The 25,902-nt window shown below is 36.5% G+C and overlaps 2 protein-coding genes across 9 annotated transcripts in view; both read left to right on the forward strand.

Annotated features, from left to right (window-relative positions):
* LOC127424494 (E3 ubiquitin-protein ligase RNF220-like) overlaps positions 1-14,430 on the forward strand; it is a 54,506-nt gene extending 40,076 nt beyond the window's left edge. Inside the window, exons 4-16 of one of the 6 annotated variants that reach the window (XR_007894483.1) lie at positions 726-771; positions 856-948; positions 2,138-2,180; positions 2,570-2,665; positions 3,649-3,692; positions 4,385-4,496; positions 5,973-6,063; positions 7,135-7,221; positions 7,312-7,385; positions 7,496-7,580; positions 10,145-10,253; positions 12,527-12,669; positions 12,781-14,430. Coding sequence is in view for 5 of the 6 variants with exons in the window: in XM_051669770.1 (XP_051525730.1) it covers positions 726-771; positions 856-948; positions 2,138-2,180; positions 2,570-2,665; positions 3,649-3,692; positions 4,385-4,496; positions 5,973-6,063; positions 7,135-7,221; positions 7,312-7,385; positions 7,496-7,580; positions 10,145-10,253; positions 12,527-12,601; positions 12,781-12,852 (1,027 nt within the window). In the remaining variant the exon portion in view is untranslated. Of the gene's footprint in view, positions 1-725; positions 772-855; positions 949-2,137; positions 2,181-2,569; positions 2,666-3,648; positions 3,693-4,384; positions 4,497-5,972; positions 6,064-7,134; positions 7,222-7,311; positions 7,386-7,495; positions 7,581-10,144; positions 10,254-10,886; positions 12,481-12,526; positions 12,670-12,780 lie in introns of those variants that run through there. The other 5 variants (XM_051669770.1, XM_051669771.1, XM_051669773.1 and 2 more) reach the window with 5 other exon arrangements.
* Positions 14,431-18,523: 4,093 nt separating this feature from the next.
* On the forward strand, positions 18,524-25,875 carry LOC127424232 (guanylate kinase-like). 3 transcript variants are annotated; one of them, XM_051669226.1, is made up of 9 exons: positions 18,524-18,594; positions 20,256-20,371; positions 20,463-20,504; positions 20,983-21,060; positions 23,358-23,454; positions 23,878-24,016; positions 24,513-24,597; positions 24,697-24,782; positions 25,289-25,875. In XM_051669226.1, the coding sequence occupies exons 1-9, from the start codon at positions 18,560-18,562 to the stop codon at positions 25,319-25,321; spliced, it is 711 nt and encodes a 236-aa protein (XP_051525186.1). In that variant the 5' UTR covers positions 18,524-18,559; the 3' UTR covers positions 25,322-25,875. The 3 variants fall into 3 exon arrangements, with proteins under 3 accessions (XP_051525186.1, XP_051525188.1, XP_051525187.1); XM_051669227.1 differs by lacking the exon at positions 18,524-18,594 and adding an exon at positions 18,597-18,688; XM_051669228.1 differs by lacking the exon at positions 20,983-21,060.
* Positions 25,876-25,902: the final 27 nt, after the last annotated feature.

The raw sequence follows: 25,902 nt of genomic DNA on the forward strand, positions 1-25,902 counted from the left end.
CTCTCTCTCTCTCTCTCTCTCTCTCTCTCTCTCTCACACACACACACACACACACACACACACTGTACATAAACTCCCTGACACCCCCTCCCTATAGCCTGTCCCTTCCTTAGGCATATTAAATGCTTCCAGGTCTTGATGGCATATTTATCTACACCCTCTGGGCATCTGCACCATGCCTCCATCCCTCTCTCTGTCTCCTCCATCATTGCAACATCACAAATTACAAGCTGTTACATTGTTCGTGACATTTCACAGCCAGTCGAGCTCAAGGCAATCCCTGTGAAAATCATAGCAAGCTAATAACGCATTTCCTCAATGTTTGCTATCAGCATCAGACAAGGCAGGGCGGCACATTAGCCACTCTGAACACATGAAAGATTTCTCCAATAAAGAAATTATAGCTGTAATCTGCTTAGTGACAGAGCTGTGGACAGTAATTGTGTCAAATTGAACTCGGCCCCAGGGTGTGTTAGAGCCTTCCTGCTGTACAGGACCCCAGTAGAGACAGCTTCTTCTTTTTTTTTTATCTGACTGTGAAGGAAATTTTGGTTGAGATCAATTCACCACCTGATCCTTGGTTTCATAGCAAGTCTGCTTTGAGTGTTTTTATAGCAGGGGCGAGTGTTGTTTGTAACGGGGCAGTGGTGATGAAATATGTGTTTACTGCTAATAGTTCTGTTGAGTAGTTGAGTTCTGTTAATAATGCTATCTACTATTTATAGTCTGGGTCCAGCTCAAAAGGAGTGTCTTGCCGCTGGGCCGCCTAAGGTACAGACACCAGTGTACTTCACAACACTTGTTATGTATAATTTATTTATCTCCACAGGCAATAATATTTGTTGTCTCTCTCAGTCTCTGTTCTCGATCCACATAAAGAGAGAGGGGTCTTCCTCTGCTTCCTCTCCACATCCTGCTGATGAGGCTGTGCACTCCGACAGGTACCAGGTGAGAACAGGGTAGACAATGCACACTATTTCATATATAAATAACAGCATTAGCTTATATTTCTCTTATTAGGCATAAAGGGATGATCAATGCAACTTTCATAACTTACAGTTTAGATCAAACTCATTTCAGTGTGGACTAATCCTGTCCCTGACTCCACGTCAGCCAAGTGTTTAAAAGAACAGATCACCCAAAAATGAAAATTCTCTCATCATTTTCACACCCTCATCTCATCCCAGATTTGTATGACTTTCTTTCTTCTGCTGAACTCAAATGAAGATTTTTCTAGAAGAATATCTCAGCTCTGAAGGTCCATACAATGCAAGTGACTGGATGCCAAAACTTTAAAGCTCCAAAAATCAGCAGAAGAAAGTCAGCATAAATGTAATCCATAAGACTCCAGTGGTTAAATCAATGTCTTCAGAATAGGTGTGGGTGAGAAACAGATCAATATTTAAGTAATTTTTTACCATAAATTCCCCTTCCTGCTCAGTCAATCTCCACTTTAACTTTCACTTTCACATTCGTCTTCTTGTGTTTTTGGTGATTCACATTCTTCATGCATATCGCCCCCTACTGGGATCCAAATGTTATGATAAAATATTACTTAAATATTGATCTGTTTCTCACCCACGTCTATCATACCACTTCTGAAGATATGGATTAAAACACTGGAGTCATATTGATTACCTTTATGATGCCTTTATGTGCTTTTTGGAGCATCAACATTTTGGCACCCATTCACTTGCATTGTATGGACCTACAGAGCTGAAATGTTCTTCTAAAAATCATAATTTGTATTCTGCAGAAGAAAGAAATTAATACACAACTGGGATGGCATGAGGGTGAGTAAATGATGACAGAATTTTCATTTTTGGGTGAACTTTCCTAATATTCTTTACTACTGAAGACAGCCCTTAGTATAGTGCTGCCCTCTACTGGACTTCATGATGAGTATTTAGGCTCATTCTTGAAGAAGTTGAGTTGTACTGAGATTATTCTAATTCTATTTTACTGAGATGAGATTATATATATTGAGATTTCACTTTTCTGAAATTATTCTAGTTCTAATTTTACTGAGATTATAAATATTAAGATTTCACTTTTTCCCAAGATTATTCTAGTTCTATTTAACTGAGATTATATGTATTAAAGTTTCAGTTTTTCATACTCTCCTTTTTCATTTCAGACATTTTTGCGAGTGCGAACAAACAGGCAAACAAGACTCAGTGGTATGTTGTAAATATCAATATCTTATAATATTCCATAGATTTCTCTCTTTTATTTTAAATTATTATTTTTTGTTTGGGATTTCAGAGGGGCTTGGATATGACCAAATCTAAGTAAATATTAAAACAGCTTGATTAAATAAGTCTCTAAATTGTATAAAAAGGGGAAGATATTCACACAGTATCACAAATTGTCCTTAAACAGCAATAATTCTGAGTTCAGAATGGCTATGTAGAAATTTAAATAGCAGTATGGTAGTATGCCATTCCGAAGTCAGCCACACTTTTAGTCACAATCAAAATCAAATAGTTAAAGCACCATCCCTGACCTTTGACCTAGCACCCTCACTAGCAAAGGACTATTGACCTTTAACCTATTGATATGTTAACAGTTAAGGAGGTCTGCTGGTGCAGGTGCTACGCCAAACAGAAGGTGAATGCTATTCATGACTATGGATTCCCACATGTATCTTCCTGCCTATTGTCTGGTAAGCTGTTCCATCACATACAGCACACAACTATGGATACAGTACCAAGACTTTGATTATTTATTTAGATCATTCATTTTTTCACGTGAACAACTATGAGATTTTTCAAACTTATCTAATATTCCAGAAAACTAATCAGCATTGATTAAAAATAATCTTTTAAAGAGAAATCAACTCTAGAATTATAGGATGGTTAAAATTGTACTGGTGCTACATAGTATAGAATCTTTGTACTGAAAAGATTGGAACTCTATCACATTGAAACTTCAGTCATTTATCAGGACTATTAATCTTTATGTTGTTTCATTAAAATAAAAAAAGTTGCACTGGAGGTTTGGTTACAGCTAATTGATCAGATTCGCTTTCTAATTAATGATCATCTCTCTGTTATGGTCAACTTCACTGTGATTGTTAGGGGCCCTGCTCTGTTTCTACTGTCCTCTTTGACTCTATTATGAGCTGAGGCTCCTAAAGTTTAATGTCCCTTAACATCATTAGCAGCTCAGCAAAAAAAAAAAAAAACACAGAGATTTTAATGGAGTGGTGGATTCTGTTCCACTGTGCTGAATTTTACTTCCTGTATGTGTGTGTTGGAGAGAACTCTAGAAATCTTTTATTTGTCCTTATTTCATAATCAGATAAACAGATCGATTCAATTCCCTTGCTATTTATTCATTGTTGGTTTTCTGGAGATAGAGATCTTTCTGTCTTATCATTTTATATCAGGTTGAGATCATATGTCTCTGACCTGTTTCTGTCCCGCTCTGGTGTTTTGCATTATTATCTGTTTCACGATTTTCCATCATAAAACTGCCACTAGAGAAAAGTCAAATCAAAAATTGATTTATGTTTCATATTCTTAGATAAGAACAAATTTAATTCAAACAGTGTCATAAGCAGCAACACAATTCTGTTTGTCCAGAACAGCTGTTTTTTTGTCGTTGTTGTTGTTTTACATAAAATTCCCTTCTTTTTTTCAACAGTACGCATTGGGAAATTGAAAAGACGGAAAGCGGAGGAGGACCAGGTATGATGTCATTGTGTACTTGAGGTCTCAGTGAGAATGAATGAACCTACACTACATAGCCAAAAGCATGTGGACAGTGGACACCCTCTTCTAATTAACAGTTTTGGCTATGCCCCTTAATTCCAGTGAAGAAAATCTTAAAGGGATAGGTCACCCAAAAATAAAAATTCGGTCATTATTCACTTAACCTCATGTTAATCCAAGCTGTATTACTTTGTTTTTCTTCTTCTGTGATACACAAACAAAGATGCTGGGTAAAATGTTTGCCTCAGTTACCATGCACTGCCATTTTTCTGCCCACTGTGAACCTCTGTGTCTGTAGCTCCCCTAGATCTGTTTTCCACTGACATGCTGTTTGTGATGTCTGTTTTTGACTGACAGGTGGAATGAGACATCCTGTTTGTTCAGGCAGCTGTCTTGTTCAGCTCAGTCAGTCGTAGGATGTATAAGACAGGTAGATGTGGGTGATAGAAGGGCCGGAAGGACCATACAAACTTTGAACCTGCATGTGAAACGTCTGTTTGTTTTTATTTTTCACTTCTTACAATTGTGACCTGTCACGAAGAGGGCACTTAGGGCAGGTAGCAAATGAAAACGGTGTCTCAAGGCTTGTAGGGACATTTTTACATGATACTGTATAATGATGTGTGTGTGCACATCATTATATGTGTGTGTGCGTGTGTTTTTTACAGAGAGATGGCATGTGTGTTGCTGAAGATGGCTCTGTGCTGTCAGCCGGCAGTGAGTTTGAATGGGCTGAACAGAGAAGAATACAGATGGTTTCTGTTCTCAGAGGTTTCCGAGGTACAGAACACACACAATCCCTGCACAGTAATTAAACCACACTGCAAATACTGAAATACATCAATAAAAATAAAGCTGAAGGGCCTGGGTAGCTCAGCGAGTAAAGATGCTGACTACTACCCCTGGAGTTGCGAGTTCAAATCCATAAAATTTTTTGTGAGGGTCAGGTTTAGGGGATAGAATCTATAGTTCGTACAGTATAAAAATCATTATGTCTGCTACATGATAGCTGCACCAACATGTGTGTGCGCGTGTGTGTGTTATTAGTACACAGCAGACACGTGAGGTAGTTGGAGTGTTAACCTCTTCAGAAGGGGATTACAGTAATAGCACTGATCCAGGGGTCAAACAGAAGCAGAGACGATCAAACAGGACTCAAAGGCCATTTAGACCCTCTTGTTGTTATATATTGATCAGCCACAACATTAAAACCACCTGCCTAATTTTGTGTAGGTCCCCCTCGGGCCACCAAAACAGCACCAACCCGATATTCTTCGCACCACAATTGTACAGAGTGCTTTTCTGAGTTACCGTAGACTTTGTCAGTTTGAACCAGTCTGGCCATTCTCTGTTGACCTCTCTCATCAACAAGGTCTTTCCATCCACAGAACTGCCACTCACTGGATTTTTTTGGTTTTTGTTTTTGGCACCATTCTGAGTAAACTGTAGAGACTTGTGCGTGAACATCCCAGGAGATACGCAGTTACAGAAATACTCAAACCAGACCGTCTGGCACCAACAATCATGCCACACTCCAAATCATTGAGATCACATTTTTTCCCCATTCTAATGGTTGATCTGAAAATTAACTGAAGCTCCTGACCAGTATCTGCCTGATTTTATACACTGCACTGCTACCACACGATTGGCTGATTAGATAATCAGTGGTGCCAGATGGGCTGGCTTGAGTATTTCTGTAATGGCTGATCTCCTGGGATTTTCACACACAACATTCGCTAGAATTTACTCAGAATGGTGCAAACAAACAACATCCAGTGAGCAGCAGTTCTGTGGATAAAAATGCCTTGTTGATGAGAGAGGTCAACAGAGAATGGCCAGACTGGATCAAACTGACAAAGTCTACGGTAACTTATAAAACCGCTCTGTACAATTGTGGTGAGAAGAATATCACCTCAGAATGCTATTCTGAGATGCGGGTTGGCGCTGAGGGGGACCTACACAATATTAGGAAGGTTGTTTTAATGTTGTGGCTGATCGGTGTAAATACTTGTGTTTTTTCAGCACATTATGACAAATTACATCTCTAACTATTTTTGAAGTAAGTATCTCTAACACAGTGAACGCACATTCTATCTATTTTGACACTTTGTACACAATCTTTGTGCTCTAGTTCTGCATAAACACTTTTAAGGTTTTGTATTTTACATCTTTTTTTTTTTTTATTGGCCAATATTACTCAATTACTGCCCCCAGGCTTAACTCTGATGCTGAACTTTTGCTGTTCTCTGTCTTTAGGTTTGGTGAGCAGTACATTCAAAGAGCACCATGACAGCGATGCGGATCTGGATGTGGATGGTGATGATACTTTGGAGTATGGAAAAGCCCAGTATCCTTATTCATGCTATCAGTCAACACAGTTTCCGGCACAGCTTTTGTTTGTATGAATGTTACACGGGTTAAGCCTTTCTTACAGTGGCAATTTCTCAGGGCCAGCAAAGCCTTCTCTGCTGGCATAACATGCCTAATAAATAAACCTTTTTTCAACCTTTCATTCTCATTGATTTACAATTGCTTTCCACTCCTAATTCATCTACAAACAAATAGCAAAAACTTTATCCAATCAGAATTTATTCCTCGATGCTTACAAGCAAAGTGTGACAACTGTTTCACAAATCGCATGCCCGAAGCCATGCTCCTTAACTGAAGCAGTGCGTGAGTCTGAGCTCCACCCCATCAGGCCTTCAGAATTTCTGCAGAATCCCAACAGTTCAAATGAATGGGCATCTAAAGTAAGATTGTCAGATTCATCAGCCAATGATATTTATTTATTTGTTCTTGGTGGGTGTGGCCTTCAGGATATGTGCCAGTCCAGGCCTTCTAGCTGGCCTTGAGTGACGCAATCACACTTTAAGTGATGTATGTTATTTGAAAGCAAAGAGCACGAGATCTTGCTGATGAGTCGGCTGTCATCACTACTGTTATTGCCGTTGAGATGTTCTGCATGATCGTGCGATTGATTAATTAAACAGGAAAGGAGGACTGATTTTCACTTCAAGCAAATTGGTAAGTGCTTTTTGCATTGTTATAGCAACATCAGGAGATTTCTAAGTGTAAATTAGGCTGGCTGGAACGTTCAGTGTCAGATCAAGTTTTGAAAATTAACCGTGTACCCTTTCGAAAATAAATTTATTGCAAGCAACATTTAAATCTCATATATTAGAAAGCTTTTTCTTCATATTAGACCTGCTTGGTTCTGGCTGTCATGCATAGATGTGTTTTTAAAATGTCAATTGGTATTATTAGTTGACTGCCACGTAATGTATGATGCATACGGTGTCTTATTCTTTGTGAAACTATGTTTTCTTAATGGCATGAATCGCACTGAAGGCCTAGACTTAAAATGCACATGCCACTGCTTTCTTTTGATAAGCAATGTTTCCTAAGCAAATTGTCTCAGATACACAGAGGCGGATGTGATTCCCTGTTCGGGAAATGAACCCAGAGATGCAGAGGAGAGACAGGCGCAGAGAGGAGCTGTTTTAAAGTATGCACAGACACAAATAGCACACTTTTATTAGGATTCCTATATACAGTACCTTTTTCATTTCTCTAAACCATTTTTTTTTTTTTAAAGTGAGGACACAGCCAGAAGATTTTCTCCAGAGCGAACCAAGTTGGCAAACTCAGGTGAGCCTTGGATGGTCTTAGGTGTGTGTTTTTTTTTTTTTTTTTTACATATTCTGTTTTTTGCTACAGTATGTAGAGCTAACTGTTTTTGCTTGTGTTAATGCATTAATTGAATTTTTTTGTGCGTGTAGAAACTCCAACTACAAGTAATGGAGAGTTTGACAACAACACAAGCACAACATCTCCAAGAACCTGCAATAACAGCGAGTTTGAAATGTAAGTGTATCTGAACACAAACACACTCCGTTTTGAATGCTTTATTGTGTATACGTTACAAAAATTGTGTTAATCACAGAATTTATATTTGCCTCAGATTAACCACAGCTTAGCCTCACATAATAAAAACACAAATACTATTAGAGCTGTGGCCTAGTGGTTTACATGTGGTTTCTTATCTAGGAGAGGTAGATTGGTATCTGGCCTGTGTTGTGAGCTGAACCATTTCCACTCTCTTTGCCCAATAATTTCCTGATTCAGGTGCCTCCACCAAGCTTCCTCAGCATCTCTGCCATGTTCTTGGAAGAAATATATAAAGGATCATGATGCAGCACTTTTTAAACCCTGTTGGGAAAAGGGATTTGAAATTTCTTTCCATGTGTACTGGGACAGATTTTTATGCATTAATAAACATGCATCTGGGGTCATGTTTGCACATAGAAGGACACTTGAGGAATTATACATGGCTGACCCATTCAATAACAATGTCACAAATCAATTCTTTCTCAGTGGGGCTACATTTTGGCAGGTTAACTGAAGCGTGTGTGTCATTCGTTTTGGAGTGTGTCATTAATCAGCTTGATTGATCCATTTATCAGTCAGGGTGGGTCAGATCGCAGAAAAACTATGAAATACTTTTTTAAATGATTCCAATTTTTACTTGCAAGTGATTTGTACATGTGTTTATGTCCGCCCACATGTTAGAGAAATTGCATCATCACCATTAAAATAACAAAGAATGCCCCTCTTCCTAAGTTGAACAGTAAAGATGATTGCATTTTGATCAAAGATTACGAAGACAAAAAAAATATTTATTTGGAATAATGTGCACTGATTAATCATTCGCAATAAGACCAGGAATATGCATTCAGAAAGTAAATAATGTCAATAATTCTATTTTAAACTGCTTTTTTGGTTGGACATTAACCTCAATAATGTGTTTCTATATTAACCATGTACCTCTGTAACATTTCTGGTTTGGAGCTGTTTTTTGCTCTCCATCACCTCTCCAAAGGGTATCTAGCCTGAGAATCAGGCCAGTTATTTTATATTTCCTCCAGACAGTTGCAAGAGAAAAAAAATAGCATTCATTATGCTTATATTTGGCGGCTATTACATGAGGCATTTTTGATGGATCACTTAAACCTCCTGCTGTCATAGTTCAATTCCTGAGAGCTGATTAAATGCTGCTGCATTGACCATGTTCCTTTCGGGGATTAGGGGGCTCTGAGTGAGTGTTATTTAATTGTGGTGAAGTGGAAACACTCGAGTAAGGACAGGTTAGTGAGGCAAGAAGGACGACCGTTCCTGACAAATGACAGTCTGCCTTAGGGTGCTCGCAGCCCGGCCCTGTGTGGACACGCTAATAAAGCAATTACACTGAGACAATGTTTGCACACTGTTGTGACACCTCCGTCCCTCACTTGCTGTGGCAAATGCCGCTACAGGGGTCTATCCAGTTTTCTTATCCTGTGCCATTTTTGTCCACACCGGTGCAAACATTTATTTTATTAAGAGACAATATGGAACTGATTTTCAGGAGGATTTTTGATAGCTCTGATGAGGGCGTATTTTGTCTTACCTTTAAAAACTCACAGCCTGTCATCATTTAGATATAAAATTAATTGAAATACATTATTTACAATTATGGCTGCTACCAATAAAATCTATAACATCAAATATAAAAGTAGCTGGAATTAATGCACAAGATATAGAACACAATAAACGCTCTGCTAGAATGCTTTTTAAATAACTGTCCGGACGCTACAGTATGCTAGATTTTATAGCTCTCTATTGTCTACCATTAAAGGAGATTAGGATATGATTGCTGTTCGAAATGTAAGAGTTGTTGGGAGTGTTTTCTTCACATTCAGATTTTTTAGGAGTTTTTAGTTAATCAAAAACCATTTCATGTTAGCAACACATTTAACAACATTTCGCCTCCGAGACGTAATACTGATATCTTACAGCAACAAATCAATCCTGAATATGTGGTTATAAATGTTGAAGTATATGAACAGACAAAAAAAATAAAAATAAGAACAGGAATTCACAACATTTTAAATATGTGGGGCATTTTTGTCAACTTTGGTTGCTTTTTTGCCTAGATCCCAGGTTAAGCTCTGACCCTGGCCCATGCTTGTTTTGATTTTATTTTTTCATTCATGGAATTATGCTGTACTTTTTCCTAACAAAAGATGGTTCATTGCATAAAGTTAATGCTCATTTTTGTAAGATCTTTTTGTAGGATCTGATATCCCTCTTTAGGCAAACAAGGCAAGATTTACATCTGAACATGAACGTACTGTACATGTATGCAGTGTGTACTCCTTGTCGTTTTTTTGTTCATCAAATTTGACAATAGAATTTAGGGATGCGCACATTCATGTATTACAGTGTTAAATTTGCTTCTGAATGCACCTCATTTAATGATGCAATCTGTCTTGTGATTACTGTTCACGTGTAATTTAGAATTCATAACATGTGGCCTTCAGCAACAGAGCCCTGGGTACACTGTGACTCTGTAATCAATCTCTGATGGATTTCTTCTTTGTTTGGTTTAGAGTATGGGATGACCCCTCCCTCAGCACGCTGGAGGCCCTAAAAACACGGATCAGAGATTTGGAGAAGCAGCTCACGCGAGGGGACAGATTCAAGTGTCTCATCTGCATGGTAAGCTTGGCCTTGCTGTTTAAATGTCTGAGCTTAAGGGTAAACCTAATCCAAGAGAAATGAGTGTCTCTACACAAATTTACATGTATTGGGGTAAGATGCACCGAAATGAAAATTCTTGGCTGAAACTAAAAATTCTGGACACACTGGGCCAAAAAACAAAAATAATTACTTTAACTTAGACTTTGTTTGGAATAATTTAACAAATTCTAAATGTTATTATTAGGGGTAGTCCGAAAACACTTTTTCTGTAACTACATATTTCATTATAAAATAGAGTAGACAGAGAAGAATTACATAAAAAATGTGTAGCCTATTAAGAAAACATTTATTGTTAACTATTCAACTGAATAATGCAGCAGCAAAATTAACAGTAATTCCTGTGAAAATCTTCAGTGAACATGATGCCAGTTCTATTGGCACTTTGTATTTTACAACATTGTATGTGGACCTGGAATGGATTCATTAACGGATCTCTTTTGTGTTCATTTTATTTGTGATAGGATATCACATTGCTCAGTCATTTGTAATTTAATAAAAATAATAATAACAATAATAAAGTTATATTATACAATAATAAAATTTCAGTTGTAATTTCTTAACTTTAAAACCCTCTGGCTTTTATTTTTGCAGAATATTTCAGGAAGATCTTTGAGCTGCAGTAGAAACAGTAGTGCTTCTGTGCTGCAATGAGTGTCAACAACAGAGCAGCGCTCTTTCTCTGAAGCATGCTGAGCATGCAGACTATTTATTTACTTAATAAACGCATCCTTTGTGATTAAAAACTATTGTATGACTTCAAGAGACTTTCAATATGATGCACAAGTCATATGGACTACTTAAATGGTGCCTTTATGCTTCTTTAATGTCACACTGGGGCTTGACAGTAATGGCTATGACACACAATAACACTTTATCGGAGCACTGGAAAACGCTCTTCATTAATGCGCTAATGACCAAGAGAGCGATCACTTCATTTTGGGGATGTGGACTTAACATAAAAAGCATAGTTCAACATAAACTATGCTTTTTCTCCCTGTGAGTGTTTCTGTTACCGGATTTTAAAGTAACGGTTTCTGTTTAAACTGTCGTCCAAGATGTGTCCCCACATTTTTTGCCATTTTTCGGTAGCCGAAATTTTGGTGCATCCCTATTAACATGTATACAGTTTTGTGTATACTGTGGACAATCAGAAATGCCTAGAGTGCTTCGAAAAAAAAAAGTAGTAAACTTTACCTTTTTTGGTACAAGGGCCGTCACTGGGGTGGTACCCTCAAAGCGGCCTATATTGTACCTCTTGTTAGTTATAACTCATTTATAAAGAATATTTAAAACTCGTTTTGGGTACAAAATTTTACCCTAAGGACTTATTATGTACCTTTAAAGGTATATTTTTGTGTTTTGTTCCTCTATGAACAAAAAGTACCTTAAGTACAGTACAGTACCTTTATTCCGACAGTGTATTAGTGTCTATTTACATATGTAAAAATAATGAAGTACATGGTCTTTATATGTTATTGTCTTGTGGACTTGCTCTTAATTACATCGTTGTTGTTATTACTATAGCAATTCATTTTAGTAAGAAGTAGGCCTAATATGCGTAACATGGACAAGTGTTGCTCAGTGCTTGTTATATACAGGATTTCCCTCGGCAGAAATGTTTAGCTGTTAGTTCTTTCATTAAGCCAAGGATTTTCAACCAGGTGTCCATGGACCCTGGGGGTACATTAAGTTACTGCAGGGGCTCTATGAACTGATATTTGAAGAATATAATAAAATACAAATATTTAATATGTTTCCAAATGTATTTCTAAATGTGGTTAATGTGGTGTATCGCTTTTTCAAATTTATGGTTGATGTTTTGTTATTAATTAAAGTTTTTATTGTTATTATAAAGTTATTAGTTTAAAGAAATATTCTGGGTTAAATACAAGTCAAGCTCAATTGACAGCATTTGTGGCATAATGTTAATTACCATTTAAAAAAAATTAACTTTCAAAAATTGGCCCCCATTCAATTCCATTGTAAGTGCCTCACTGTAACCCTGACTTTTGTTTTTTTTTAAAGAAAAGCAGGAACGAGTCGAAATTAATTTTTGTGGTAATCAATATTATGCCACAAATGCTGTCGATTGAGTTTAACTTGATTGAACCTGGAATATTCCTTTAAATATTTGATCTTTATGTATCAAATTTTCTTGTGTTCATATACTGTAGAGTACCAAGAGTGTAAGGAAATACGTACAAACAAATATGCATTTTCTTTCTCTATAGGATTCCTACACAGTACCTCTCACCTCCATCCAGTGCTGGCATGTCCACTGTGAAGAATGCTGGCTTCGCACTCTGGTGAGATGAACGTATCATAAATCTGTATACATACAGTAACAAAGGATTTTCAGCAAATGTGAACCACAGTATGTCTGTTAATAAGTAATGAAGTAAATTAAGAAATAAACAAAACATATGAGAGGATTATTGTCTTTAAATTTTAACTTAACTGTTTTATTCTTTCCTGTTTCTCACAGGGAGCGAAGAAACTGTGTCCACAGTGCAACACCATCACCTCACCTGGGGACCTGAGACGAGTGTATTTGTGATTATAGCTGGCCTGTCGTCTGCCTGTTTACACTCCACACAAACTGATCAATTTTACTGAGCAGAACCCTTCCTGGGCCAATGCAAAGCTTAGAGGACTTCTTGCCCTACAGAGGAATGAATGCTGACATTAAATATGTTCCTGTTGGAATGCAACCCAGTTAGGTGAAGACCACTGTGTGTCCAGTTTTCATTTCTTGATGAAATGGTAAAGTTTTAGGGTATACATTTTCACAAATATCATGCTGTAACATTATTGCAAGGATGGTAAAACTGATCACAAAATGGTGTTTCTATGTATAGAATATTTTGATCTTGAATAAAATATTGTTTTTAACTTATTCTCCTAGAGAAAGATCTAAAGCAATCTGTCCAGTAGTTTTGTGAATGTTTACAGCAAACACTGAAGAGTTTTTTTTTTTTTCTTTTCTAAATTGTATCTAGTGGTGTTGATATCTGAAATGGTAAAAAGTTAGCCTTTTAATCATTCATAAACTGATTATTGAATCTTGTACATTTATTTTTCATACTGTAATTTAATAGTTTCCTCCTTAAGAACTATCACTTAATGGGATCTTTTAAATATGGTTTAAGATAACTTCTCTTATGATACTTTTGAGGTGATGTACTATGTGTAATATTGTGTAACTGTTTATCTTATGCATTTAAAAAAAAAAAAAAAAAAAAAGGCAATTTTTTTGTCTCATGATCCCATTTCATGTCACTCTTATCCCAAGCATGCTTACAATTACAGAGACAGGAGACTGCTGATCGCTCTGCGCTCAGTATGCGTGATGGAAATTTCAGCATAATCCAGTCCGCGCAGCTTGACCACGTGCCGGCCAGATTTTCTAGAATTGCAAACGCGGTCATCAGAGATCTTATAGTACTGAGATAACAACCTTCGCGGTTCTGTCATTGGAGAGAGCGTAAGGGCTGTAAAGGTCAAGTAGCATTTTAGGAGAGTTTACTGATGCTATACAAATGAATGGAGAGAGCCGTAAACTGACACCTTCCGGTTGTAAAATCGTCTGTGACTTCTGTTATAAAACAGCAATTTTATCATAGTAAACTCCACACATAGTTCACTCCAAAAGGATTGTTTAGTGTAAACATATTGAAGATTAGCGGACAGGCGGTTAATTCATTAAATGATGAGCCGTTTCCTCACAAAAGCAGTTTATTCAGCGTTGTGAAGCATCTCCTCTATAGACGTCCAATTAAAAAAACGGCCTCTTGTCTCCTCGCCAGTGTACCACCATAGCATATATATGGAACGGCCGCGTTGCGCTAATGTATGCTTCCTATCAGAAGGACTTTGGAAAAGTATACTCAGAAAGGCAGCGCGAGGCGATCCGGAACATACAAAAAACGAAGTGTACCTGGGCCTTAACTCAACTAAAAGAGTATCAAAGAAGTTGTAGTAGGCATGCGTCATATGCGTTCATAGTCGCTCGTGGTCAGAATAGTATACTCACAAAGGTAATGTGGTGGACCAGTCTCAATCTGATCCGGAACACGCAAAAACGAAGTATACCTGGGCCTTAAAGGAATAGTTCACCCAAAAATGAAAATTTGCTGATAATTTACTCACCCTCAGGCCATCCAAGATGTATCTGAGTTTCTTTCTTCATCAAAAAACAATTTAAGATTTTTAGGATCTCATTTCAGGCCTCCTCCTTTAAACAATGCAAGTGAATGTACTCCATTTTTTAGGTCCAAAATGCATATTAAGAGTGCATTGAAATAATCTACACAGCTCCAGTTGACAAATAAAGTTCTTCTGAATGCAAACGATTGATTATTTTGAGAAACAAAACAATACTTATATACTTTTTAACTACAAATGTTCACTTCCGTACATCTCTGTGATGTGCGCTCATGAGAGGGATGACATAAGCTTCTTGGTAAGGTCAGACGTCCTGGAGGAGGAGGCAGGAATCGCATCATTGTTTACATTGTTTTTTAATTATTTTTTATTTTATTTTATATTGTTTTGAAATTGTTTTGTTTTGTGAAGGGTGCTTGGTCTGTGCTCTGTGCAAGTTTCTCTTGTAAATAGTGACGCACTTCCTGCCTCCTCCACGTGACGCGTGACCTTACCAACGAGCTTACGTCATCCCTCTCATGAGCGCACTCAGAGATGTACGGAAGCGAACATTTGTAGTTAAAAAGTATATAAGTATTGTTTTGTTTCTCAAAATAATCAATCGTTTGCATTCAGATGAACTTTATTTATTGACTGGAGTCGTGTGGATTATTTTGATGCACCCTAAATATGCATTTTGGACCGTCAAAAAATGGAGTACATTCACTTGCATTGTTTAGATGAGGCCTGAAATGAAATCCTAAAAGACTTAAATTCTGTTTTGATGAAAAAAGAAACTCAGATACATCTTGGATGGCCTGAGGGTGAGTAAATTATCAGTACATTTTCATTTTTGGGTGAACTATTCCTTTAAGAATGTTGTAAAATTGCAAAGCCATTTCCCCCAGGTTTGTAGATTGAAAGAGTCAGTAATCAAATAGTTAATAAACATAAATTAATCAGTTTTTTATTACTAACAGATACTTTGACTTAAAGTACTTCCCTGTTTATTTTCTACATTTTAAGCTCTGGTTAAAATTTTTTTTAACATAGATATAATTGTCTACATTCCTGTAATGAATAACAAAACATTGTAATTTAACCCCTGACAGGTGGTTGGCAAGTTGCTGTATTAATACGTGTCTTATGTATGTGCTGCCCTCTGGCTAGCAGGTAATGTTGATTCTTAATGCAGGATATGGATGCTGTGTTCAGCTTAGTCCTCACTTCTCTCCACCTAACACTGAAGGCTAAGGCATTTGTTACTTGAATGAACTAAGATCAAAACTAACAGAAGAGGAATTCAATTTCCTTCTGTGGCATTTTAGCAATAGTTTGTTTCTGTCTAGTCAAGTTACAACAAGTACCTGAAAGATTGTAAAGCACTTTTGATAGTTATCTGATATAAATAGATTGAAACATAAAACCAACTTTGTTTTATGATAATATATTTTGTACAGACTCATCTGTTTTTCTTTGACAAAATAAACTAAATTTGTTGTCTAACAAAGATTTGTTGTTGCACCCTAAAATGATCTATTGAACATACAGGTGCATCTCAATAAATTAGAATGTCGTGGAAAAGTTCATTTATTTCAGTAATTCAACTCAAATTGTGAAACTCGTGTATTAAATAAATTCAATGCACACAGACTGAAGTAGTTTAAGTCTTTGGTTCTTTTAATTGTGATGATTTTGGCTCACATTTAACAAAAACCCACCAATTCACTATCTCAAAAAATTAGAATACATCATAAGACCAATAAAAAAAACATTTTTAGTGAATTGTTGGCCTTCTGGAAAGTATGTTCATTTACTGTATATGTACTCAATACTTGGTAGGGGCTCCTTTTGCTTTAATTACTGCCTCAGTTCGGCGTGGCATGGAGGTGATCAGTTTGTGGCACTGCTGAGGTGGTATGGAAGCCCAGGTTTCTTTGACAGTGGCCTTCAGCTCATCTGCATTTTTTGGTCTCTTGTTTCTCATTTTCCTCTTGACAATACCCCATAGATTCTCTATGGGGTTCAGGTCTGGTGAGTTTGCTGGCCAGTCAAGCACACCAACACCATGGTCATTTAACCAACTTTTGGTGCTTTTGGCAGTGTGGGCAGGTGCCAAATCCTGCTGGAAAATGAAATCAGCATCTTTATAAAGCTGGTCAGCAGAAGGAAGCATGAAGTGCTCCAAAATTTCTTGGTAAACAGGTGCAGTGACTTTGGTTTTCAAAAAACACAATGGACCAACACCAGCAGATGACATTGCACCCCAAATCATCACAGACTGTGGAAACTTAACACTGGACTTCAAGCAACTTGGGCTATGAGCTTCTCCACCCTTCCTCCAGACTCTAGGACCTTGGTTTCCAAATGAAATACAAAACTTGCTCTCATCTGAAAAGAGGACTTTGGACCACTGGGCAACAGTCCAGTTCTTCTTCTCCTTAGCCCAGGTAAGACGCCTCTGATGTTGTCTGTGGTTCAGGAGTGGCTTAACAAGAGGAATACGAAAACTGTAGCCAAATTCCTTGACATGCCTTGACCCCAGCCTCAGTCCATTCCTTGTGAAGTTCACCCAAATTCTTGAATCGATTTTGCTGGACAATAATAAGGCTGCGGTTCTCTCGGTTGGTTGTGCATCTTTTTCTTCAACACTTTTTCCTTCCACTCAACTTTCTGTTAACATGCTTGGATACAGCACTCTGTGAACAGCCAGCTTCTTTGGCAATGAATGTTTGTGGCTTACCCTCCTTGTGAAGGGTGTCAATGATTGTCTTCTGGACAACTGTCAGATCAGCAGTCTTCCCCATGATTTTGTAGCCTAGTGAACCAAACTGAGAGACCATTTTGAAGGCTCAGGAAACCTTTGCAGGTGTTTTGAGTTGATTAGCTGATTGGCATGTCAAAATATTCTAATTTTTTGAGATAGTGAATTGGTGGGTTTTTGTTAAATGTGAGCCAAAATCATCACAATTAAAAGAACCAAAGACTTAAACTACTTCAGTCTGTGTACATTGAATTTATTTAATACACGAGTTTCACAATTTGAGTTGAATTACTGAAATAAATGAACTTTTCCACGACATTCTAATTTATTGAGATGCACCTGTATTAGACTCATGAGTCAGCACCAAGACACCATAACTGGGTTGGACTTAAATATGGATCTGGACTTTTTGGACGGTAAATAATGTTTAATCCTAACCTTAACAGTTGCTCATACCCTGCAGTCTGTTTATTAAATTGCTGTTAAGAATCTTAACGCCACCTGGCCAGTTCACTTCAGCCATTCTAAAGCTATACCTTTAATAAATGACCTCATAAAAAGGATGTCTGAGGCTGATGTCCTGACATATCTCTAATTAGCAGCAGTATACGGACATTTGTCTGTGTGGATTTAGGTTAGCGCTGGATTAGCCCAGCACTCTCCAGGTCAGGGTGACACTCAGTCCTGCTCCTAATACAAGACAGTTACATGCCTTAGTCCTCTACCCACAGTGCACTCCTTATCTGAGATTTTCACCTATAAAATGATGTATGCAACAAAAATGTTCTCAGTTTTTAGATATTTATGCTGCCAGTAACCTCATATAATGAAATTTTTGGAGTTAATGTTTTGGAAGGGATATCGCAGAAATTCCCAGTTTAAACTGGCCACTAATGGGTGCTCACATCAGAGGGGACAGAGAGAAATACACAGTTTTAGCTGACTGTCAACTTTGAGAAGATCCCATTCAGTCTGTTGCAGTTCATCTCTCAGAGAGTGTAACATTTTCAGTCTATGGTAAAAAAAAAAAAAAAAATTCCTTGTATTATGATATCATTTGTTTTGTCTGATTTAGATATAAGATTTCATGTCTTAAAATATATTGCAATCTTGGATATTGATTGGGAGGGCTGGGTCTAGTTGTCACGCCTTTTTTTTTTTTTTTTTTTTTTTTTTTTTTTTTTGTAAGGCACAATAAAAAATAATAAAAAAAAGCTATTGGACATTTCCACCATTGTTGCTCAAGAAAAAACACTAAACTTTTAAAGAACCTTATTTATTCAGTACGGCGGTTAACCCCTTATCTTTGTCATAACAACAGATACACAAGACCTGCAATTTGATTGGCTCAGATTGAATGGAGGACGTTGTAATTGTTGCTGGCAGTAAGCTGTAAGTCAGTGTTACACGAACACATATACACACACACATTCATACATAAATAGTCTTCTGCACTTCACAGTCTAAACTGAACAGCACAGATAAGGTAAGACCCATCTTTTTAGAGTTGCTTGGTTTTCTGGTGTTAAAGGTTACATTTTGTGATTTATTCTAATGTGAATTACATGGCACTAGGAAAGACTGCAGTCATGCAAGGGCATAGATTTGGCTTGAACACTGGGGGGGGGGGGGGGGTTGCAGCATGAAGCATTTGCATGTTTCCATTGGTCATGGTATAAATATTGTGGGGAGGGGGATTTGATTATTAGGGGGGTAATAATCCCCCATGTAATATGAATGTAGTAATCAAATAATTGTCTTCTTGCGAAATTAAATGCATATTCATTTTGTTTGTCTTTAATCTAATGTTCACATTATTTGGTTTTCCTTTATGTAGAGAAAATTGGATTTAGTGTTAACTTATTGTTTCTCCAATTTTACAATATTATATTTTTTTATAATATTATATAATATTTATGATAACTAAAAAAAACTGATAATTTTGTCTCTTTAAATTCCTTATTTGATAGATCAGAAATCAGAAATTTGAGGGTGAATTTGCCGTTTGACACTTCAAAATGTCTAGCACACTAAACATGCTTAAAATAATCTCAACAAAGATGAGGCAGTGTTCATGGGACATGATTCAAGACACACATTGTAGAAAGACATCAGGTCACTAGGCCTTTGTCATTCAATTTGGCTTATGCTGGCTAATCCCTCTTCATTGGGCTAACTTGACTTCATGAAGACATTTTAATTGCACTTTAGAGGAACATGTTATTCTGGTCTTCAAAATGCAATCCTTTGCTTAGTTATTCTGAAAGACAGAGAATCTCCAATAAAGCTTAAAAAAAAATACAATAAATGTAGTGTCTGTTTTGCATTTGCTTGGAAAATCATCCACACATTTCACATTTTCAAGGTGAGACTTCCATGGTTCCATGTGTTTTTATAAATATGCAAAAAGAAAATAAAGTTTGAAGTTTCTTTAGGTTTAAAAAACCTCAAAAGGGTTGTCTTTTTTATTTTACTTACTTCCACTCTCCATTACAAGGCATAGTCCACAGTCCTTTTAACAGATGCACTAACGGCCAGATCAGTGGATTAGTTCCTGAGCTTTTCTCATGGAGTGAAGCAGCCATGCAATAGGCTCAGTGTCTACACATGTGAGCTTCTGTAGCTTATAGCACTCTCGTTCTCAGACTGGGCAGGAAGACAAAAGCTTCCTTCTTGACCAAATCCGTGTTTTTTTTTTTTTGGGCAGATTGTTAAATTACTTTTATGTGTAATTAAAAAGTATTGTTTACCCAAAAATAAAAATTCTCTCATCATTTTCAAACTTTCAAGTCAGTCCAAAAAAAAAAAAAAAAAAAATTTTGTATTCATGGTAGAAAGAAAGTCATTCATGTTTGGAACAGCATATAATAAAATAAAATGATATAATCATTTATTTCATTAGTAGCTAACCTTTAAGTTTAAATAGATGTTTCAGAATGTACCACCATGGTATTACTAACCTGTCAAGACAATTTCTAAACACTGAAGTAAAAAGAAAAAAACTTCACAGCAATTACTCTGAAAAATTACAACCTGTTTTCATTCCTTAACAGAGAAATGTCAGGACCCAGGCCTGTAGTTCTCAGTGGTCCCTCTGGAGCTGGGAAAAGCACCCTGTTGAAGAGACTCATGAAGGAATATGAAGGGGTTTTTGGATTCAGTGTCTCTCGTATGCATCAACATTTTAAATTTACAGATACTTAAACACAAAAATACATATCCAAATAAGAAATTGTAGCTTGATCTCTGTTTTTCCGCAGACACCACCAGAAATCCTCGACCGGGTGAGGAAGATGGAAAAGGTATGGATTTCCCATTTCACAACTGTAATAACTGAGAGGTTTGCATTATCAGTGAAACAAATGACAGATCTGATTTTACACAAATAGAATAAAGGGCAACTGAATAATATACATAAACCTATACCACAGATTAGAAAATGAGTTAGAGAGAAAGAGAGACTATTAAAAACTTTTAAACGCTTAAAAAATGACTCATCAGAAGAAATATAAGCCCCTGAGGTTCCCATTAGTGAATCATGTTGAGAGCTATTGAAAGATTTTCTGTGTCATTGGAGACTAGGGAAAATGACCCTTTTCCACCCACGTTCCAATCTAGTCTGAAAGCTTCTCCACCCTACTGTTCATAGTTTTCTTACACTGCCTTGCTGCTTCTTACTCCCAAGTGAACTGTGTAGAATCATTTCCAAACATTTCGCCACGTTTCACAGGGGTAAATTTATCTTTTTTCCCCAATGTGCCTTTGTTGTTTTCTCCGTAGGGCTGAATTGTCTCCCAATGCTTCTGGGGGCTACATTACTTCCTGTAGCAGACGTCCTTTCCTCTGTGGCATCTGAAGGTTTAAATTTGGTTTCCATTATTGGTCATAATTTGTTATCTCTGATTATTCGCATATTTAATGTGATGCAAGAGTAATGGGGGTTACTTTCATCTTTCTCAAATCTAAAACTTTGTAAGCGAATCACATCCATAATTACACAGCTAAGATTGTTTTCTCTATGACATGAACATCAGTGTGCACTTTGGAGTAAAAAGCCTTTGAAAATAGCCCCCTTTGTTCCCTAGTGGTTTTCTGTGTGATCTGGACAATAAACCCACTGAAACATCACTCCCCACCAGTGTTGGGTGTAATGCATTACTAAGTAAGTAATTACTGTAATTAAATTACATTTTCACTGAAAAAAGTAAAGTAAGGGATTACTCTTAATTTTTCAGTAATTTAATTACAGTTAAATTCTTAAATGCTTAAGTTAAATTCTTTGGCCAGTTCATGAATAATTTATTTGATTTTAAATTATTTATTTGAAAGAATTAAAAGAACAGTTTCATGTCTATCCTTGTATTTTTCATCTGGTCGAGGTTGATATGTGTTTTAGAAAGTAATTAGTAATAAGTAATGCAATTACTTTTCAGACAGAATAATTAGTACAGTAATCTAATTACACTGTAGAAGATGTAATTAGTAGTTAGTAATTAATTACTTTTTTAGAGTAACTTACCCAACACTGCTCCCCACAGCACAAATACTCCCAGACAAATCATTAGCATCACAACATCCTAAAGATGGGATTCCTTAAAATGAATGTAAAATTAGTTTGGGAACATTTACTGAATGAAGGACTGTATTTTTTAAATGCGAATATTTGCTAAAGGTTGATTTCTTTTCAACTTCTAGGAGAACACTAGCATATAGATAGCCTCGAAGCTAACATACATGGACACAAAACTCCCATTTTGATGTCATGGGGCCTATAATGAAATGCAAAAATACGGTATCAAATGTTTATGTGTAACTACAAACCAGCACGTGTTTTGTAATTCTTGTAATGTTTTTCTTTCTTTTTGAAATAGAATTGTACAGCAGACAAATGTTGTTATGCTAATGGCTATCTACGTTGCAGTGCTGCCACGGATGATGTCAGTGCATTACCCTCCTGTAGGTGTGGTTGTAAAATGTCTTGTGTTGTCTGCAGAACCATTTTGTATTAGAACCCCTCTGCTGTTGTGGAGTTAAACAATCAGAATGGTATGAATCCAGCAACATGCAGTCCTTAACTGGAACTTTCTTGTGCAATTTACTCTGAAGGGTTTCTGTGAGACTGAAAATATATTTTATGTGAGAAACATAACATGCCCAAAACCTTAACCTCTCACTGTTAAAAACTGATATATTAGAAATACTTAAAAGGAAACATTTTAATCCTAAAAGGATTCAAATTCTTCCATCATTTACTCACCCTCATGTTGTCCAAACCCATATAACTTTCTTCTGGAGAGCACAAAAATGTGTGTTAGGCATTGTTAGCCTTAGTTACCATTCACTTTCATTGCATCTTTTTGCCATAAAAAGAAAGTGAATGATGACCAAGGCTGAACGTAGAGCCTAATATCTCTTTTTGTTTTCTGCGGAAGAAAGAAAGTTATACAGGATTGGAATGAGTTGAGGGTGAGAAAATATGAAAGAATTTTAATTATAGTAAACCAGCCCTTTAATTTTCCAAGAAAACCTGATAATGTGGGATAATGTACAGTCGTCCTGTAGGGGTTTATTTTGCGATAACAACCAGCTGACTGTACATTTTGCTGTTTATTACACAGCGACTGAGCAAGTTAATATATAAATGGACATGAAATATTTATTTTCTTTGAAATTATGTATTTATGTCTGAAGAAATGTATCGCTGAACAGCTGAAATCCATCTCCAGTTTGCATCAGAGTTCTATAGTTGTTTATTTTGTAAAAATGACCATCTGACTCCTCATTATCCAAACTATTACAAGGCTACTTGCCAAATAAAAATATAAATGGACATGAAACATTAATTTTAGTTGAAATTATGTTATTAGCTTACTTGTAGAGATTGCAGAGTGATCGGAAAAGCAGGAAAGATGACTCGCAGTACCCGGATGAGTGGTCTGGCGCCATTGACCAATCAGAATCGAGTATTCCAGTGCGCTGTGTAATAAAACTGTATTAAAATATGTTGAAACAACATATATTCTGCTGCTACTTTATTAAAATGTTCTGTCATCTGTTGACTAGCAACAGACTGATTTCTAATATATCCTTCAATAACAGTCATAATTTGCTTTGATTTTACCATTAATCTCCATGTGTTTCTGTCCTCAACATAGATTACCATTTTGTCACCAGAGAGAAAATGCAAGAGGGAATGGACAATGGGGAGTTCATTGAGAATGCCGAATTTTCTGGGAACATGTATGGAACCAGGTAAATTCTATTCCTGCCCAAAACAAGAAATTCATTTTAATTGGCTGTCATCCATGGTGATGGCAGATCACTTCAAATTGGTGAGATAAAATAAATCTGTTTTGGTTTGCAATGGGTCAGTTTAGTGCACCTTTTGTCCTCAGTAAAAGAAAAACAAAAACACTCAAATTGACATCTGGCATACATTGTAATTCCATGATCTTCTTAATCCAGGATACCAGCTGTCAGCATTGCTTCTGAACTGCTTCACCTCTATTCTGCTTCATACCAAAGTCTGAAAGTAATTACTTTGGAGGAACTCTGTAGGAAAATTACATTGGCCACCATGTATCTTATTGATTTTTGAGTATAATAGGGGTACAAGGAGTAAAATGAAAATAAAATGTGATTGCTCACCAAATCTACTGTTACCTCATCCTGCAGCAAATCATCTATAGAGGATGTTCAGGCACAAAATCTTATCTGCATCTTGGATGTTGACATACAAGGTGTGAAAAACATCAAGAAAACTGACCTGAATCCTATTTATATCTCAATCCAGCCACCCTCCATAGAGATCCTGGTGAGTCAGACACAGATTGAAACTTGAAATTTGCATTTAAACCTGTATAAATGCATTTGGAGTCCAAAAGACTGAGACCACATCGAAATCTGGGATTTTTTTTTATTTTTTATATTGAAACCTGGATTCAGGATTTCTAGGTCACTAATCAAATGTAAGCAAATTTGAGGCATTGACCATGTTTACTCTTTATTCTCAAATCATGCTTGGATAACCTGCATAACTAAGTTTTGTACAAACTTGTGGAATCCATGTAAGCCTAAATTCTTAAATTCATTTTATGTCTTGAAATTGTTTTGAAATTGAAAATGTTGATAAGAACATTTGTAATGAAAAATTAAAATTAAAACTTATTAAAATATGAAAGAATGCAACACAGAAGCATTTTCACAAGTGATCTCAGACTTTTGGACCCCACTATAAATAATCTCAGCTCTAGTGTTTAAATCATTGTAAAATAGAGTATAAAGGTTTTGGAGGATCTTTTGTCTTACAGGAAAAGCGTCTGAGGGACAGGCAAACAGAAACCGAGGAAAGTCTACAGAAGCGTCTAGAGGCAGCAAGAATTGACATGGAGCTGAGTAAGTGATATTTTCAGGAAATTATGTTCTCTTAGTCATTCGTGCTTGAGGGAAGGACTTTTATTTTCTCCTTTTTTATTTTCATTTTTGTCTTTGTAGGTAAGGAACCTGGAGTTTTCGACATGGTAATCATTAATGATGACCTTGAAGAGGCCTATGAGAAACTAAAAAGTGTTCTTACTGAGGTAAATAAATCTTTCTTACTTAAAGGAATAGCTCACTGGCCCAACAATAAAATTACCTTCATGTTGTTCCAGACTGGTATGCGGTTCCTTTTTTCTCTGGAACAAAGAAGGATACATTTAAAAGTATGCTCTTTTCCACTAAACGAGAAGGACCAAAAAATAAACAATGCACTATATTCCAATATGATAGCTTTGTGTGAGGAACAGACCAAGGTAGTTCTATAAGTCATTATTCACTCAAAATATTCCCCTCTGCTTCCGCATATTCAAACTAAACTAATAGTGTTTCGCCATAAGTGACATCAAACATGGGTGCCACGTGTCTAAAGATGTGCTTGTGTTCATATTTGATTTGAATTAGATTTATACACTCTCATCTTTACCTGAACTATTCCTGTAAAACAGGAACTCGTATTGACCTGTGTCATGTTCTTTGTTTTATTTTAAAATAAATAAACACTTATTTAACTTATTTAAAGCTAAGTTGTTTGCTTTTGTCTAAATAGGAAATTCAGAAGGTACAAGATTCCAAGAAGTAGAAGTGGAGAAACTACACCTTTTCTGCCCAACAACACAGGACATGACGCCTTTCTTTGCAGGCTTGTACTGTGCAATCAGAGTGTTGGTTCTCATGCCAGACACTATCAACTCTATTCGGTTAAATAGTCAAGTCAAGTGCTCAGTTCCTGGGAATTTGTTATGCACAAACCTGTGCTATGCCATGTATGCTAAAAACATCTCACTCTCAGTTGAGAACTCCTCAAACTTTTCTTTTAAAAGAGCATGTTTGCACCTTGAATAATTAAGAGAGGAATTTGTAAATGTATTGTAACCCAAAACGAGTTGAGTAAACTAGTACTGATGACAATATTAACTGCAAGGCTGCCAGATGTACAATGGGTCATGATCATTTTAAATATTTGTGATATTTCTAGAGAGTTTATTATAGAGCATGAATGTTTAAAAATCTCAAACAGCCTTCCACAGGTTTAAGTCTATTCAGATGAATAGTTAGATGTTTGTGTTTTATCTTTTATTTCTAAAATTAATTTGTTAATTGTTTTTATTTGTTTTTGGTTTAGCAAAAATAAAATGAGACCAAAATGACATCAACTGTCTG

The sequence above is a fragment of the Myxocyprinus asiaticus genome, chromosome 33, assembly GCF_019703515.2.
Source record: "Myxocyprinus asiaticus isolate MX2 ecotype Aquarium Trade chromosome 33, UBuf_Myxa_2, whole genome shotgun sequence".
Lineage (NCBI taxonomy): Eukaryota > Metazoa > Chordata > Actinopteri > Cypriniformes > Catostomidae > Myxocyprinus > Myxocyprinus asiaticus.

Coding starts and splice junctions, on each gene's coding strand:
- LOC127424232 (XM_051669226.1), top strand. CDS start 18,560: ATGGAGGACGTTGTAATTGTTGCTGGCAGTAAGCT. Junction 20,372..20,462: donor TTTTGGATTCAGTGTCTCTC/GTATGCATCAAC, acceptor GTTTTTCCGCAG/ACACCACCAGAAATCCTCGA. Junction 20,505..20,982: donor GGGTGAGGAAGATGGAAAAG/GTATGGATTTCC, acceptor TTTTCTCCGTAG/GGCTGAATTGTCTCCCAATG.